General features: G+C 42.8%; 1 protein-coding gene across 1 annotated transcript in view; it reads right to left on the bottom strand.

Annotated features, from left to right (window-relative positions):
* Positions 1-5459: 5459 nt before the first annotated feature.
* The window catches only part of LOC124795931 (protein CEPU-1-like), a 383857-nt gene continuing 370718 nt past the window's right edge, over positions 5460-18598 (bottom strand). The window contains exons 7-8 of the mRNA XM_047260012.1: positions 5680-5829; positions 5460-5479 (exon numbers count right to left, since the gene is read on the bottom strand). Of these exons, the coding sequence (XP_047115968.1) occupies positions 5460-5479; positions 5680-5829 (170 nt within the window). The remainder of the gene's footprint in view (positions 5480-5679; positions 5830-18598) is intronic.

Raw genomic sequence — 18598 nt, 5'->3', positions numbered from 1 at the left:
CAAACCACGGGGCAGTGAATCTACGGAACATGCATTACTGGTCCGTGGACAATGCTCGCTGGCTCAGACAGGTAGAGCGACAGCGACCGTGGACTGTAAATGTATGGTGCGGAATCACTGGCGACCACCTCATTGATCCTCACTTCATTGCAGGGGCACAAACAGCTGCAACATACATCGCGTTTCTACAGAATGATCTGCCAACGTTGCTCGAAAATGTCCCACTGGAAACGCGTCGACGTATGTGGTATCAGCATGATGGTGCACCTGCACATTCCGCAATTAACACTAGGCTGACCCTTGACACGATGTTCGACGGGCGTTTCATAGGACGTGGAGGACGCATAAATTGGCCATCCCGTTCTCCTGATCTTACATCTCTGGGCTTTTTTCTGTGGGGTACGTTAAAGGAGAATGTGTACCGTGATGTGCCTACAATGGATATGAAATAACGTATTGTGGTAGCCTGCGGCGACATTACACCAGATGTACTGCGGCGTGTACGACATTCATTACGCCAGAGATTGCAATTGTGTGCAGCAAATGATGGCCACCACATTGAACATCTATTGGCCTGACATGTCGGGACACACTCTATTCCACTCCGTAATTGAAAATGGAAACCACGTGTGTACGTGTACCTCAACCCTCATGGTAATGTACATGTGCGTCACTGAAAAAGACCAATAAAAAGGTGTTAGCATGTGGACGTAATGTGCTGTTCCAGTCTCTTCTGTACCTAAAGTCCATCACCGTTCCCTTTGTATCCCTACGTATTTCGGTGCTCTCCGATGCACACGATCGAACAGCGGAGGAGTGGTACTCAAGCGTCAACTTTAGGTTACAATATCTCCGGATGTAATTAACATTTTACAATGCAACAAACGGCACTGATTACATATTTGTTTATATGTTCAGATGTGCTAACAAAACTAACGGGGTTCCATTTAAAAAACGTAGGTTTGTGTTAAAAAACATACTTCCGTGCATTTTTTTATGGTTTGTATTAACCAATTACACTAGCCCCTCTCCTCACGTTCGGTCTGTGGAATCGATTCGTCAGTATTTGATGTGGTTTATGAAATATATCCAGCGGTAATGTTAGGTGACTCACCCTGTATAATCTATCTGAGACCTTCCAGTATCTCCAGGCTTCTTCCATGTATACAATTTTATTTTATGATTCTTGAAGCAAATGTTAGCTATGATTAAGTTATGCTCTGTGTAAAATTCTACCAGGCGGCTTCCCCATTCATTTCTTCACTCCATTCCATATTCACCTACTACGTTTCCTTCTCTTCCTTTTCCTACTATCGAGTTCCAGTCACCCATGACTTTTAAATTTTCGTATCCCTTCACTTTCTGAATTATTTCTTTTATCTCATCAGACATTTCATCAATCTCTTCGTCATCTGCGGAGCTAGTTGGCATATAAACTTGTACTAATGTGGTAGGCGTGGGCTTCGAATCTATCTTGGCCACAATAATGTGTTCACTATGCTGTTTGTAGTAGCTTACTCGCATTCCTATTTTTTTATTCATTACTAAACCTACTCCTGCATTTCCCCTATTTGATTGTGTATTGATAACCTGACCAGAAGTCTTGTCCCTCCAGCCGCCACCGAGCGAGGTGGCGCAGTGGTTAGCACACTGGACTCGCATTCGGGAGGACGACGGTTCAATCCCGTCTCCGGCCATCCTGATTTAGGTTTTCCGTGATTTCCCTAAATCGTTTCAGGCAAATGCCGGGATGGTTCCTTTGAAAGGGCACGGCCGATTTCGTTCCCAATCCTTCCCTAACCCGAGCTTGCGCTCCGTCTCTAATGACCTCGTTGTCGACGGGACGTTAAACACTAACCACCACCACCTCCAGCCGCCGAACTTCACTAATTCCCACTATATCTAACTTTAACCTATCCATATCCCCTTTTAAATTTTCTAACCTACCTTCCCGTTGAATGGATCTGACATTCCACGCTCCGATCCGCAGAACGCCAGTTTTATTTGTCCTGACAACAACGTCCTCTCGAGTTTGTTATATTTCTGAAATAAGTTCCCAATCTTTGAATCATTTTGAAATGTTACCAGGATCTGACTAAAAATGATGTAGGTTTTTTCATGTAGTACTTCACTATAGATAACTGCGTCTTTTGCAGTAAGAGCTGTGCTTCTGTCAATCTTGCCTGCCAGGTAATTACTACACAATATGAACAGCAAGCGTACCAACGCACTTCGCGCGACACCCCTGAATCTGCTTCTGCTTCTGGCGAGGACTATGAACAAATCCTCAATCCGTTCACAAATTTTTGTTGATATTACTTTGTGTGGTACCGAATCGAATGCATTTTGGATTTCAATCAATATTGCTTCCACATGACTGCAGCTGATCCACAGGTTTCAAGTTTTTGGAGCGTTTTGGAATGCAGCATGGTTGGCATGGAGAAGGTAATTTTATTCGAGTTACATCACAGTATACAGAATACGTAGCATTCTGCAACTGGTGCATGTCACTGAGATTGGACGGTATAATTTTGGATCATTTAGTTACCCCTCATGTAGATGATTGTGGCCTGTACTTTCGTCCGCTCACTGGAAGCAATATTTCGTCAAAGAATCTGCGATGTATTGTTGTTAAATGAGAGTTAATTCGGCTCCAAACTCTGTATTAAAACTGATAGGGATTCCATCTATCCTTGCGGCGTGAATTTTTTTTTTTTTTTTGGGGGGGAGGGGGGGGGCGGTCATCAGTCTTATGACTGGTTTGGTGCGATTGGCCACGAATTCCTCCTCTGTGGCAGCCTCTTCATCTCAGAGTAGCACTTGCAACCTATGTCATCAATTGTTTGCAGGATGTATTCGAATATCTGTCTTCCTCAACAGTTTGTGCCCCTTACAGCTCCCTCTACTACTATGGAAGCGATTCCCTCATGTCTTAACGTCCTATCATCCTGTCCCTTCTCATTGTCAGTGTTTTGCACATATTACTTTCCCCTCGGATTCTGCGCAGTATTTTAACTTTTTCTTCATGCCACTGGTACTAATGTCTGTATCAATCATCTTTGCAGTGGTTCGACAAGTACACTGGACCAGTATCTCCCTGTCTTCCTCAGTAAAGAAACATTTGGAAAAGGATTTCAGCATTATAGCGTTTGCTTTTCAACCCCCTCTATTACAGTCAATATTCTACTAAATATTCACTGAAGGCTTCACACATTACCCTCTCGGCAATGCAACGCGTTTCATTCAGCGTCCATCTACAGCCCTTTGATTTCTTTTATACCAAGTATACTGTTTTATAGCAATTATACTGCTAAACTACTTACATATACGAAATGCATGATCAACTGTTATCTTAAACAGTTCTTCTAAAACCACCCACCAATAAGTAATTTTTTTAATTTTTTATTTGTCATGTCACACGACCACCTCTTTGTGTAGCTTACTAGACATATGGCTATATCCTACTTGCTTTAGCTGCCCTTTGGAGTCCGTTATTATGAATATTGGTATGGATATATACTGTAGCAAACTGAATATCCTCAATTGGTCAGCTGCAATTGTTGTTGTTGGCTGTATTTCAATCATGTAAGCTTGAGAGCTAGTTTCTAAGCTGTTTTCAGGGAATACATTTAGTTAAAAGGGGTGAAACTAGGAAACAATCTTCATGAATCACCTCGTCAGATATTTCATTCTCTGACCGAGATAAAAATCGAAATGGTGCTACAGAATAATGTTTAAAATTAGGTGGCTAGATAAGACAAGCAATGAAGAGATTCTTTGCGGAATCGGCGAATAAAAGAACAGACGCAAATCACATTCAGGAAGAACGTACAGGATGGTAGGACATTTGTTAAGACAACGAGCAATAACCTCAATGGTACTAAAGGAAGCTACTGACGGTAAAAACTGCATCGAAAGACAGAGATTGGAATACATGCAAAAAATAGCTGAGGATGTTTGGTGCAAATGTTTCTCTGAGATAAAGAGGTTCGAACAGGCCACCCTAAAAAAGAAAGAAAAAGTCATATCACTTGTCTTTCAACGACTTTATTTTCTCCCATTATGTGGAACAAAGGAAGAGTGCACCAGTTTTCGTCAGCTGAAGAAGCTGTGGAATTCCAAACCACATTTTGGAAATGGAGAAAATGATAATAATAAACTGAGAATTTGTTCGAACATATGCAACTGTTATCCAATTCAAATACGCTAATTCTGAGAGAGAAAAAATCTGTTGTACCAACAAAACGTTTCTCTCTCGTTGTCTGTATGAAATGAAAATGGTCGCTCGTAACTGCGGCCTCTTATACAACTTCTGTAACTGTACCAAAAGACCCACGTGCATTTCGTGACACAAATACGCACAAACAGATTCTTAAGTTCAACGAGGCAATTCAGCGTAAGCGTCGATCTTGCCAAAGAAAAAGATTGGTTTGTACCTATGTAAGTGATTTCTGCTTGCACAAAGTGACCGAATCCCTCAGATTTCGCCTGAATTTGTATCTTTTAGTCCAAAGCTCGTTATTCCAAATCAGCGTAAGCTCCATAGGCAAAACATTAGTCGCCCCAGTGTACAGGCACAGATGATTCGTTAAATATTTACAGATGGCACGGTAATAGAGTCACGTGGTCAGCCGAGCACACACTGCTTCTATGCGAGCATAAGGCAGTACCGATCAATCAGACATTTATGTTTGACGCGGACATTTTACGGAAACGTGAGTAAATGTAAGGGGGTGGCAGAATGTCATAATGGGGCAACCGCGTTTGGCCCTGCCCGTGGTCATACACCGTATGAAGTTTCGGGATTTATTGGTATTTCGCGGCGGACTGCTCGACGTGGTTAAAAACAGTGACGTAACACATGTGGCCACGAAACACGACGTCAGAATTGTGGGCGGACTGACAGTGACCAGAGGCGCGTTTCGCGGCTTGTGAATCAAAATCGTTACCAAACCTCACATGAATTGTTGCAAGCGGTGAATAAATGTCAATCTCAACCTGTTAGCGAGAGATCACTGGGATGGGAACTGCATGCAATGAACATTTAGAGTCGATCACCTAGCAAGAGGCTATTGTTCACACAGGCACATAAAGACAACGACAGCAAAGTCCGTAGGGCTGGAAGAATATGTGACTGGTTTCCCGAACACTCCCCCACCCTACCGCATCTCGTCTGGCCTGCAAAATCAGCTGACATGAACCCCACATAAAACGTGTGGGACATGTTGGATGAACGGGTAAAACACCGACATCAGCATCCTGTTATTTGGTAGAGTTGCGTGATGAAACCCTCTGCTAGTGTCTTAACCTGGATGCGACGAACTTACACACCGTTGTGGACAGGCATCGTAACCGAATACAAGTCGGTATTAAGTCCAGACGCGGAATTACACGGTATTAAATGATGTTTATAATGATTCTTCTAGGGGCGGCTAATTTTTGGCCTGGTGAGCTTATGATCAGGCAGCTGAGGCCTGCTCTGTTGAGAAGTGAATCACATACAGAAAAAAATTGGCTAAAATATTTTATCATGTTTTAGCATGTTAATTGAACAGGGAGATGTCCCAGCTTGACAATTTCATTCGAAACCTTATAGTGAAAAATAGAATTGCTACATTGCTACTAGTGTGTCTGTTCTCGCTACAAGCTATAATATCACGCCTTGAACTTGAGACTTACCGTACACTCTGATGACTCCTTCGGTGTCACCCAGCGAGTTCTTGGAGACGCATACGTACTGCCCGTAGTCAGCTGGGCCCACCGAACGGATAGTGAGCTTCATATGCACCTTATACGAAGTCTCCACTATCGATGGCTCGTACTTGTTCCCTGGAACCATAGCCAACTTTCACTCACTTCACGGCTCTTTATGTACAAGTATTTTCTTACATCCACAAATTGCAAAATGATAGCTGCCTTTGCCCATAACATTCATTCTAATTTAATATTAATGGTAAGCAATTTAATAGGTAAGACAAGGTTAAACGAATGCTCTAATCATTTCTTTATTTTTTTAATTTTTTATGGGCCTCTTTGTAGACCAACCGCGCGTTTCCTTGCAAATACATACTACTAGTTGTATTGCTGACTGCATTTGCAGTTTACCCAGATATTACGTTTCCCATATTATTTCCGTGTGTAAATTCCTGACGTGCTAGAATATCAACAACTTTTCTTACGAAAATTTGCTAACCTACGAACTTTAGTGTGTACAGCTTTCAATTATCTATTTGTTGCTTCGACTGATTTAGTGCCTCAGCTCCCTATGATGTCTAACCTGCGAATAAAAACAGTCTGCGAGTAATTACTTATTGAAGAACTGGAAATCACTCTAATGAAGGAGGCACTGAGGAATACGAGGGTTGTCGAATAAAGATGTTTCCGTACTTTAGTTCTCTGCAAAATAAAATGTGTCCGTAACACATTTTATTTTCGACTCGTATGTACTGACAACGCATACCGCATTATCTCGCCATTACTCTGCCAGTTAGCATGGAGTTACCACTACAAAGTGTGTCCGCTTGTGAGTTGCACTCTGTCGTTCATTTTTTTTTTCGCATCATAGCAACTATGAGGATGATTGTATGAGTATTCAAATGGTTCGAACTAGGTTCGGAAGATTCAACTAGCAAGTGTTACCGCAACCTCCACATTGATCGCATCTTGGCCTCAAAGATTTTCCCATGTACCCCCCGCCTCAAAAGTTATCTTCGAGGTAAGCAATTCAACACCGATGAAGTATTGACATCAACAGTAAAGTTCCATTTACGAGCAAAGAACTTGTGAGTACGGGACGCGACTTGGTACAACGATGGTTTGAAAAAACTCTTGTCCCGTTACCAAAAAAGCTCGGAAAAATAGCGACGATGCAGAAAAATGACAGAAGCATTGTAGAACGTCAATAAAATTATTTCAGCGAGATAAACGGTGCCAGATGTTTCATGTAAAGTAGCGAAATTACTTATTCAATGCAGCTCATAGATAAGAAAGTGGGATTTGAATCGTTCACGAGGTACAAGGGGACTTCAAAAAACAAGTTACAACTTTTATATCAGGCCTAGAAACTTTTAGTGAAGCCTGTAGTACAGGGGTTCCAAAAAGTATGACCTGATTTTAACTTGTAATAATATTGAGACAAATGTCACTAGGTTACTGAAACAGCGCTAAATGTAATTGGCATGGTCTAGTTTCAGAGAAAAAAACACTACATGTCGCTACGAGCGCTGAAGTGGAGCGTGCAGCCAGTCTCGTGAAGGCGTCCGCGCAACCTAAGGCATATTGTGTTATAGAATTTAGTCGTACTCCATCAGTCATCGCAGTTCAGCGGGCGTTTCATATTTGATTTCGTGCTAAACATTCCTCCCTTACCTCGTGACATTGACGAACTAAAAACCAGAATATCAGCTGCTGTAACTTCAGTGACAGAAGACACTTTACGCTCAGTTTGGGATGAATTCGGATATCGGCCAGATGTCGTCCATGCAGGCGATGGAGGACATATTGAACATTTATGATGGATTTTTATAAACTTCTGTCTTTTCTGAGTAATTTAGTATGAAATTTGTTGGTATTAAGCCCTTCTTCCTAATAAATAATTCTATTTAAAATCGGGTCATTCTTTTTGGACACCCTATACATTTCAAAGTAACACAAATGCGTGATACTATTTTAAACATAGTCACCAAGTCTCTGTAAACAACGCTCGAGCTCCTCTTCGAGTCGTTCAATTCGTAGACGATAGAAATTCGCTCTTCGGTCGTGGAGTCGTTAGAGAAAAGTTGTGTGGACGTCCCCGTCGTTGAAAAGTTAATTCCCCTCTCCCCTCCCCTCCTCACACCTACCAAATGTTCTTCCGCGATTGTTTGGAAACTGTCGCCTATGTTAGTATCGGTGGTCTTTCATCCCGAGGCGCATCAGGCACGTCTGTGAGGGTTTAGTCAAATTGTCTCACCATTTCGCTATGACTAGACGAGGCATTGCTTTTGGACTCATACAGCCACAACCTCGTGGCGAATCGGTGTGAAATTTAACCGTTTTGCCAACAAGACTCGTGAATTTCAACATTAGAGTACGTTTCCAGTTGCCACGTCATTTCACTCGCACACTGTGAACCACCTGTTACCCCTACTGCAGCGTAGCTGTGTCTGCAGGAAATCCGGACGGAATATGCGCTCTCTTTTGACAATGCAACGTTCTTGTAGCGCAAATGTCCTGACATGGGATGACATGTGTAGTTTTTGAAGTCCCCAATCTTTTGTTACATTATTGAGAAGCAAACATGCTAATGAGTTACTGAAGCTTTTTTGATTACAGAGCACTTTTCACCAAAGTGAAACAATATTTCTCCATTTCAGTGACAGGAATGATGTTAATATGGCTGAAATATAACAAGTACTGAGAAAGTTTTCCACCCGTTTGGGCGCGAATAATGTGTGTAACAGCATGCGACTATCAGGATAAGTGATATTTGCTGGATGGTTGAACGAAATATCACTCAAATGTGCAACTTCTGTAAGGACTCGTCATTAGGCAAGTCTGAAGGGCAGTCAAATGAAAACAAAATCCGGGTGCAATGGCCGCACTGTTAGAGCCGCCATGTCACTAATTGAGCGGCCCCTCTCGCCGGAGGTTCGAGTCCTCCCTTGGGCATGGGTGTGTGTGTTGTTCTTAGTATAAGTTAGTGTAAGTAGTGTGTAAGTCTAGGGACCGATGACATCAGCAGTTTGGTCCCTTAGGAATTCACACACATTTGAACATTTTTGAAAACAAAAACCCTTAATCACGGGATCCATGGTTTCAGTCGAAAGCAGTCGCCACAGGAATTTATCCCACTGGGAGACGAGACGATCAATTCCTGTTCCGTAGAACGCGGTCGACCGCTGACGGTCCACAACCGCACCCATTCTTGCACTTTCTCGTTCAACTGAAACCGACGACCACGCGTGTCTTTCTACAGGTCGACAAAGATGCGAAAATCACACTGTTACAGATCCAGGAAATCATTTAGTGCTTCCCAACGAAATCGCTGCATCTTAGCCTTCGTCCGATTTTGGTTCCACGACCGAGGAACTTGTTTCCATGTGATCACCGCCGTCCACGTATGGCTATGAGCACTATGGGCCCCTAGAACTTAGAACTAGTTAAACCTAACTAACCTAAGGACATCACACACAACCATGCGCGAGGCAGGATTCGAACCTGCGACCGCTGCGGTCTCGCGGTTCCAGACTGAAGCGCCTAGAACCGCTCGGCCACAGTGGCCGGCTGCCGTACATGTAGCGGGCGGGTGAGGACAGCAGGTAACGCCTTCTAAACAGCATACTGAAGGATAGTCTAATCGTAGGCGCTAGCTGCTCGATGCTTTGACAACTGGACGACCTCACTAGATCAGTCCGCCAACAACCAAGGGTCGTAACTCAACAACTGGTGCACCTGTGACGTGGCACTATGTCCTTCCCTTACCACCGTGTTGACAGTAACGAAACGTAATAACAGTAGGGCTACTTGTATCGTAGACTGTGTTTTATGCCACGTGTTCGGTTTTAATGTGTCTGCCCCTTACCGGCACATATTCAGTTCGGTTCCACTGATGGAAAATTTTGCTGGTTTAGGAAGAATTTTGGAACAAAGAGTTAGCCCTCTGATTCTTTTTAATGAAGAATTCGTACGGTTTCAAGCCAAGGTGGTTTCTTTTTCGCGCTGCAAAGAAGACATTCCCATTGATCATTTCGCCATCTGCCTAACAAGGCTTAGTATATCTGGTTCTATACACTGTGGGTCGCGAACCGAACTTTGGGCTTCCAATATTACGGGAAGCGATGCTAACCAACTGACAAGTGAGTTGGGAAGATGCTTTGCTGAAAATAGGTCTTCAGCGGTGTTCCATTCGTGTCCCGCTTCGTCTGCTTATTCACGTACAGCGCAGTCACACAACTGCCACTTAGTGTCGGTTAGGTGATCGTTTTTCATTCGTCAACCATTATGAATGGAAAAGTGAAACGAGAAACAGGAAAGAACTCAGTATGAATTCAACAGGCTACACGGAGCTTGTAGGAGAAAGTAGGATACAAAAACTACTTTTTGTTTAATGCTGACAGGAAAAATGAAGAAATTGACAATAATGCGTATTTAGGACGCCTTTATGACTTTCACTTTCTCCCGAGATTTGAGCATAGTAACAACATAGCCTTGATTAAACGTTTAACACCTTACTTATTCGTGAGTTTCATCGCTTTTCGTATTGCATATTTTAGTTTCTAATCATGGAGCTCTCTTTTGTGGTGTACTATACCTTTATAATTTAAAAACAATATAGCCTGTCGAAGCACTCTTTCCGCTGTTTGTTGTGTTCTGCTCTCATTGTGAGAAGTTCCACATGTTTAGCCGGCCGGAGTGGCCGAGCGGTTAAAGGCGCTACAGTCTGGAACCGCACGACCGCTACGGTCGCAGGTTCGACTCCTGCCTCGGGCATGGATGTGTGTGATGTCCTTAGGTTAGTTAGGTTTAAGTAGTTCTAAGTTCTAGGGGACTTATGACCACAGCAGTTGAGTCCAATAGTGCTCAGAGCCATTTGAACCATTTTTGAACCACATGTTTAGGTACCAAAGTTACCTATGTAAACTAAAGCTGTTCTTAAAGGAAAGAAGCTTTATTGTCTCGAGGAAACCATCTTTCGTCATAGATGTAAGACTGATTTCCTAGAAACTGTAAGTGTTGCTTTGTCGTGATCGTTAGCTTCCTTCTTCATGGCCACATTTTGTGTTGTTTTGTTCCGTTACAGTTAACGGAATGCTTTTCAGCCACTATTTTTTTATAATTTGAAACCGTTCTATAAATCATAGGTTACCATCTGTGCTGGATAAATCCATTGCAAAGTTGCTTTTCTTAAAATGTAAATCGGTTTTCAACGCGCTGCTATAAGCTTGCCCTATGACCTCAGAATACCCAGCGACACCGACTGACCATCGTCTCAACCTCAACAGATGGTCGTCACTGGAATGGCCTCACAAGTGCTGATCACTCATCCAAGTGCTAGGCAATACCGACAGCACTGAACTTCGGTGATCCGACTAATATGCAAGTATTCTAGAGAAAATTTAGAACTAGAAATGGTAACAAGTGGGCGATTAAATCTTTGCGACATATATTGAGCACGCACCTGGAAGAACTCTCCTTGCAACTAGTCTGAGTCCCTGAACACAGTTATAACTTAGCATACATTTTCAAATTTGGGGGTTTTTATACGTACCTTGCGACCCTTCCACTACAGTACTGCATGATAACAATAAGAAGAATTTACTAGACCTGTCGAAACATGGTATTGCTCGATACTTAATTTAAGTAAAACACTGTTCGAGAACGGCGGAAGGAGCTGTATACCGATCTGCCAGCAACTTCAATGTTTCCAGAGCGAAATCACTAAGGTGTTGACATTTTACACTAAGATTTTACTACGAGACGAGGGTTGGCAACGTTTCCTGATTTTCATTCTCACCAGAGTAGAAGTATTTGATGACATTCGTAATTCGTGTCATTGTTTATCTCACAATCGTTGACTGATACACACGATTGCAACCTTTGAGAGTTCGCAGCCCAGAATAATAACGACCATGCGTCACGGAAAATGTACAGCAAGCATTGTTCAAAATCCTGCGAGATAATTAAATATATGTGTAGACAACTCTTAATACTGACAAACGGAGCCGCTCACGTATGGCCGAACAAGAAACGACATGGACGAAGTTCACGCCGTGTGTATTGAGTGATTCGAGTGAATATTGAAATTACGAGAAATCCAGACCTTTAGCTGCTGACAGGCGTTGATAAATATCAATGGGGAAAGTTGAAAATGTGTGCCCCGATCGGGACTCGAACCCAGGATCTGCTGCTTACATGGCAGACGCTATATCTGTCTGAATCATCGAGTACACAGAGGACTTATCTAAAGCACGCTCCCCGTGAGACCCCCATTTCCAGCTTACTGTCCACACACTACATTTGTACTGCTCCTGCCCACTATCCTCATTACTCGCGGCAGTCAATCTACCGATTCCCGTGAGAGTTCGGGCAATATGAATGCATCCGCACTGAAGAAAATCATTGGCCAGTAAGCTTTACCCGTATGAAGATGGTATCTGCTCTTTCGGACATGTCCGAAAGAACATGTAGCATCTTCACATACGAATGAGTACTGGTTTTTTCTGGATGAAAGGCTCACCGGCCGTGATTGTTATTATAAAGTAGGTTACATATTTTTTCAAATAAATTACTCACATTTGGCTGTAAATTATTCATTATTCTTTCATTTATTTCAAACAGTCGTGATTTCTGCTTCATAGTCATTGTCAGGCTCAAGTTGAAATGTTAGAATATGTCCAACATCTGGCCAGATATGTTACTTCGACAATGACACGTCATTCAAGCATGTCGGACATTTTGTGACATTTCACGTTGCACTTGACAGTGGCTATAAAGCTGAAATCATGATTGTATGAAAGCAACTGACAGTCAAAGAGCGCAAATTTCTCTCAAAAAGTTCTACATGACTGTGATCCCCATGACTGTGATTCATTGTGAAAAATCTGTCAAAACTTGTTATTAACGGTATTTGAGTAGTGACAGGTAATCTTCTTTCAAATACAGATATTTAACTACGGACAATTATTTCATATTACAATTACTTCATATTACAATGATCCAACTGTATTGCATGGCAGCAACAAGAGATGCAACGGTGATGAATAGACGTAACTAATTGAATTTTACATTTGCCTTGACCCCTGATATTTTATTAATGTCCTAACGCGTTTTGGCCAACGGTTATCATAGTAAAATCAGATGAGTCGGAAAATTAGTATTGGAATGTTAGATGACCGTATTAATGTTACACTGCTTTACAGAATCATGTCGATTAAGTATACAGGCGTAACATTGCGAAGTAACATGAGAAGCAATAAACACATAAGATCGGTTGTAGCCAAGACGAATTGTCGACTTCGGTTTATTGGTAGAATTCTAGTTAAGTGTAGTTCATCTGAGAAGAATACCTAATACAGAGCGATAGTGCGATCCAGTTTAGAGTACTGCTCGTACTGCTCGAATGTTTGGGTTCCACACTAGTTTGGATTAAAGGAAGATATCGAAGTAACTCAAAAGCGAGGCTATATTTGTTACCGGCAGGTTCGATCGACGTGGGAGTACTACGAAAATACTCCGTAGAGTCAAATTGGAACACTGGTGCGAAGCATACGTTTATTTCACGAAACACTGATGATAAAATACAGAGAAACGTCATTTCCGACAAACTGCGAACAATCATACTGCCATCAGTATACACTGAAGCGCCAAAGAAACTGGTATAGGCATGCCAATTCAAATACATAGATACGTAAACAGGCAGAATACGGCGCTGCGGGCGGCAACACCTGTATGGGAAGAGAATGTCTGTGACAGTTGTTAGGTCGGTTACTACTGCTACAATGGCAGGTTTTCAAGATTCAAGTGATTTTAAACGTGGTGTTATAGTCGGCGCATGACACAGCATCTCCGCGGTAATGACGAAGTGTGGATTTTCCCGTAAAACCATTTCACGGGTGTACCGAGAGTATCGGGAATGCGGGAAAAAATCAAATCTCCGACATCGCTGTAGGCGGAAAAAGATCCTGCAATAACGGGACCAACGACCTCTGAAGAAAATCTTTAGGGGTGACAGAAGTGCAGCTCTTCCGCAGATTGCTGCAGATTTCAAAGCTGGGCCGTCAACAAGTGTCAGCGTGCGAAAAATTCAACGAAACATCATCGATATGGGCTTTCGGAGCCGAAGGTCGACTCGTGTACTCTTGATGACCGCACGACACAATGCTTTACGCCTCACCTGGACCCGTCAACACCGACATTGGACCACTGATGACTGGAAACATGTTGTCTCGTCGGATGAGTCTCGTTTCGAATTGTATGGAGAGGATGGACGTTTCCGTGTTTGGAGACAACCTCGTGAATTCATGGGCCCTGCACGTCAGCAGGGGAGTGTTCAAGCTGGTAGAAGCTCTGTAATGGTGTGGAGCGTTTGCATATGGGTTGATATGGGACCGCTGATACGTCTAGATACAACTCTGAGAGGTGCCAGGTACATAAGCATCCTGTCCGATCACTTGCATCCATTCACGTCCATTGTGCATTCCGACGGACTTGGGCAATTCCAGCAGGACAATGTGACACCCCACACGTCCAGAACCACTATAGAGTGTCTCCAGGAACCTTGCTCCAAATTTAAACATTTTCGCTGGCCCCAGACACGAACATTATTGAGCATATCTGGGGTGCCTTGCAACGTGCTGTTCAAAATAGGTATCCACCTCCGTCATACTATTGCGAATTCATGGATAGTTCTGCAGTATTCTTGATGTCTGTACCCTCCAGTACTACTTCAGACATTTAGTGAGTTCATGCTACCTCGTGTTGCAGCACTTCAGCGTCCTCGCAGGGCCCTTACACGATATTAGGCAGGTGTATCAGTTTCTTTGACTCTCCAGTGTATATCTTGTGTGAGAATCGCGGCAGACGTCTTCCCTTGCTCTATTTGAAAGTGGAACACGAATAGATTTGATCAGCAGTGACACAGGGTTCTTTATTTATTAGCATATCTGTCAACACAGAATTTTGATAGCGACATGGGCAACGAATACAATAGCCAATTTACTGTATGTAAAGAAATCTCTATTCTGTTCCACCACAATTAAAAATTGAACTGTAACTATAAACAATGCATTGAAGATTTCACAATGTTTCTGGAAAGTAAACATGGTGTTGTGTACATAGTTCCGCGTAGTCAGCGCGTACACAACTTCTCCACCAGAGCGCGCCCTGCTAAGCACAACAGTGCAGGCGCAGCGCTCGTCCGTCTCCGCACTACGAGATGGCGCTGCCATAGAGACGCACCAAATTCTGCTTCCGCCGATCCGCGTATTAATATGTAACGCAGCCAATGAGATTGCTGCTAACGTAGAACCTTTTCTCCTCGCGGATCACACTCCCGCAGTGATACATGAAAGCGCGAGGTATTATAACGAGTGTACAGACCTCCGATTAGTCTGCATTTGTCTGTACCAGTCTGCATTTGTCTGCAACAGTATGTACGAGTTATACATTTCTCTGTACCAGTCTATAGTCAAGTTTCAGTTTGCGCCTGATAAGATTACCATATTCCTGTAAATAGCCACAAAGATATCTCTGAATATATGTGAGAATAAGATTAACGTACCAATGCCGAAGGAACTTCAGATTGTCAATTGTAAATACCATCCAGAACCAAGGTAAGTAATTTTTATGCTTGTTATTATTTTAATAAATGTGTGTGAAAATTAATCAAGTTCCGTTTAAAGTTGGTCACCGTCAGTCGGCTACTCTAAGCCTGCAAGTGGCATTTCTATCGTCTGACCTAACGGCAGAAGATAAACACGCCACGATAAGACCACGAGACATATTGTTGATACTCACCTACTTCGTTAGAGTGACAAGTCAAATAATCTGATGGTGTGTGTACTGAAGGTCTTAGAGTATGCTCACCACACATGGTTCATGTAAACGAGCTCAGGACTAAATTGTACAATAATATATAACCAAACCAAAATTAAACAGTTGAAGAACACATGGAGACATTTAATAAATTTTCTACATACTTTGTATCAACCTACACAGACGGAAAAAGATATTCCAGCACCAAGAAAGAACTGTGCGACATTAACTAAAGTTGGTGGTGGTGTTTCTACATCTGAAGGATGATCTCTATTCAGATTTTGCGACAATTGCAAAAGAGTTGCGCTGGTAGTACCACTATGAGGATACATATCTGGTTCGGTTTAAATATACTCCGTAATGGTCGTGAACGTTAGTTGCTTCTCAAATTGGCGTCGTGAGCTGATGTTAATCCAGGAAGCCTTTATGGAGACAAAGCCGCATCAACGCCTCTCTGTGTTTGAACGAGGTCTTGTAATGCGGCTACGAGAAACTGAGTCTTCCTTTTGCGACAGTGCAAAAATACTAGGCAGGAAGGTAGACACTGTACGTGACTGCTGGATGCGGTAGTCACGAGACTGTACGATCGCAAGAAGACCGGACTCCAGACGGCGAAATGGCTCTACCAAGAAGAACGACCATCGCGTTCCGGGTGGCACTCTGGTGCACCGTACTGCATCTGCAGTAGAAACTTGAGCAGCAGTCGGCATCACAGTGACACAACGAATTGTTACAAATCAAGGATAGCTCAGAGCTAGACGCCCTGGAGCGTGCATTCCAGAAACCGCAAACCACCGCTTTTAAGACTTCAGTGATGTCAAGCGAGAGCTGATAGGGCGGCAGGGTGGAAGCCTGTTGTGTTTCCCGATAAAAGCTGATGCTTCCTCGGTGCCAGTGATTGCTGTGTGTCGGTTAGAAGGACTCTAGTTAAAGGCCTGCAACTAACCTGTTTACGTGCTAGACACTCTGGACCTACATCTGGCTTTACGGTATGGAGTTCGATTTCGTGTGACAGCGGGAGCACTCTCATGGTTATGTCACGCACCCTGGCAGCAAGTTTGTACGTAATCTGTTGATTCGACCTGCTGTGCTGCTATTCTTGAACAGCTTTCCAGGGGGTGTTTTCCAACAGGATAACTCTCGTCCACATAACGCTGTTGTGACCCAATATGCCCTTATAGATTGTCGATATATTGCCTTGGCCTGCTCGATCACCAGATCTGTCTCGTGTCGAGCGCATATGGAACATCTTCGGACGACAACTCCAGCGTTATTCTGTCATTCACGAACAGCATGAAGTGTCCCTGTGTTGACCGACCAAGTGCAACAGGGATGGAATTCCATCCCACAAACTAACATCTGGCACACAATGTATGTATTTCACACTTGGCGGTTACACCGGATATTAATGTACCAGTATTTCATATCTCCAATGGATTGTCTCGGACTTACAGTAACCTGTAAACTTGTGATTTTAATCATTTAAATATGTTACCTAGACAAATGTATTCCCGAAATTTCGCTACTCTACATTTATTATTTGCTGGTGTTGCAGTTTCTTTCCATCAGCCTATTTAATGTCATTTTGGGGATAAGAAGTGGAGAAACAAATGGCTCTGAGCGCTATGGGACTTAACATCTGAGGTCATCAGTCCCCTAAAACTTAGAACTACTTAAACCTAACTAACTTAAGGACATCACACACATCCATGCCCAAGGCAGGATTCGAACCTGTGGCCGTAGCGGTCGCGTGGTTCCAGACTGAAGCCCCTAGAACCGCTCGACCACACCGGCCGGCAGTGGAGAAACAGCGACAGTAAATTAATACAATATTTGTGCTAAATAGAAACCTATAATTCAGTTGCAATAAGTGAGATTTCGTCGTGGAGTCAGTATTGGTTTTCTTAGTTACTCGCAAAATATTTTCTTCGGTAGAATCTCCGAAAATGTTTTACGTTATTGACCGGTATATGTCGTCACTGGCCATCAACGGAACGTTTGAAAGCAGCGTCAGACGGTCGCTAAGTAATGTTTTGTCATACTAGCTAGCAACATTTGTTGACCATCTGATGCTGCTTTCCATCTTCCTAATGGTGGCCCATATACGAGATCGGCACTATTACGATACTTCCCAATTTGCGCGCAGAACCAACCACAACTGTAAATAGGGTACTATAATGACGGGATCGCTACTCATTAAAGTCATTTCAAAGTTAACGCCAGGTCACGCCCGCATCCCTACGCCCAACACGAAGACGAATCGCTTAGGTGCTCTTTCTCTGTCTAGTGCAAACGCATGGTGAATTTGACAAAGTTTTTCAAAGTGTTTGGGAATCATGTATTTGAGAAGGGATCTGGGAACCAACCTGTATTTGCCTCGGTGACTGCTGAAAACCTACCAAAAACCCCATCGTACCTGGCCAGCACACAAAAGCAGCACGTCAAGTCGTAATTAACCAGTCACTGAGATCACTTCAGATTTAATTGACAAGATTGTGTGTTGATTACGATTTGACGTGTTGCTCTTGCAAGGATAAAGATTTTTTTAGTTTTGATGGTAACGATAATCGAACCTGGGTAGCTCTAATTTATCTATCAGTAGCATAATATCATTAGCACTTGAAGAAGTGCATTGAAGGTGGACTTTGGACGGCAGCTGATTATGTCCAATTTCTGTAGTTGTGTCAAAAAAGTTACAGGGCTTAACAAAAAAGGTGTGGACAAACTCGCAGGAAACATGAATAAAATGTGTTGTATGGACATCGGTTTGGAAACGCTTTATTTTCATTTTAGAGTTCAGTTTCTGCTTCTCTTGATAACCACATTTATCATGGAAAAAAGAGAAACAGAACTACCAGCATTGAAGGAAACGTTTTGTTACATGAAACACATTTTGGTTAGAAAGTAGAGTGGCTTGTAATTCGTAGATTCACCGGTAGACTGTGTAGTTCCAACTGAATGTAGGTAAAATTGTCGTGTGACTCACTTCATTCCTCGTGTTGACACGCGACTTACTTCATTGCATGTGTTGGCATGTGACTAACTTATTTGTCCTACTAACACCGAGCATAGTGTAGACTGTTCA

This window comes from Schistocerca piceifrons, chromosome 4 (assembly GCF_021461385.2).
Source record: "Schistocerca piceifrons isolate TAMUIC-IGC-003096 chromosome 4, iqSchPice1.1, whole genome shotgun sequence".
Taxonomy (NCBI): domain Eukaryota; kingdom Metazoa; phylum Arthropoda; class Insecta; order Orthoptera; family Acrididae; genus Schistocerca; species Schistocerca piceifrons.
The sequence above is the reverse complement of the archived record's forward strand: the minus strand, read 5'-3'. Positions and strand labels throughout refer to the sequence as shown.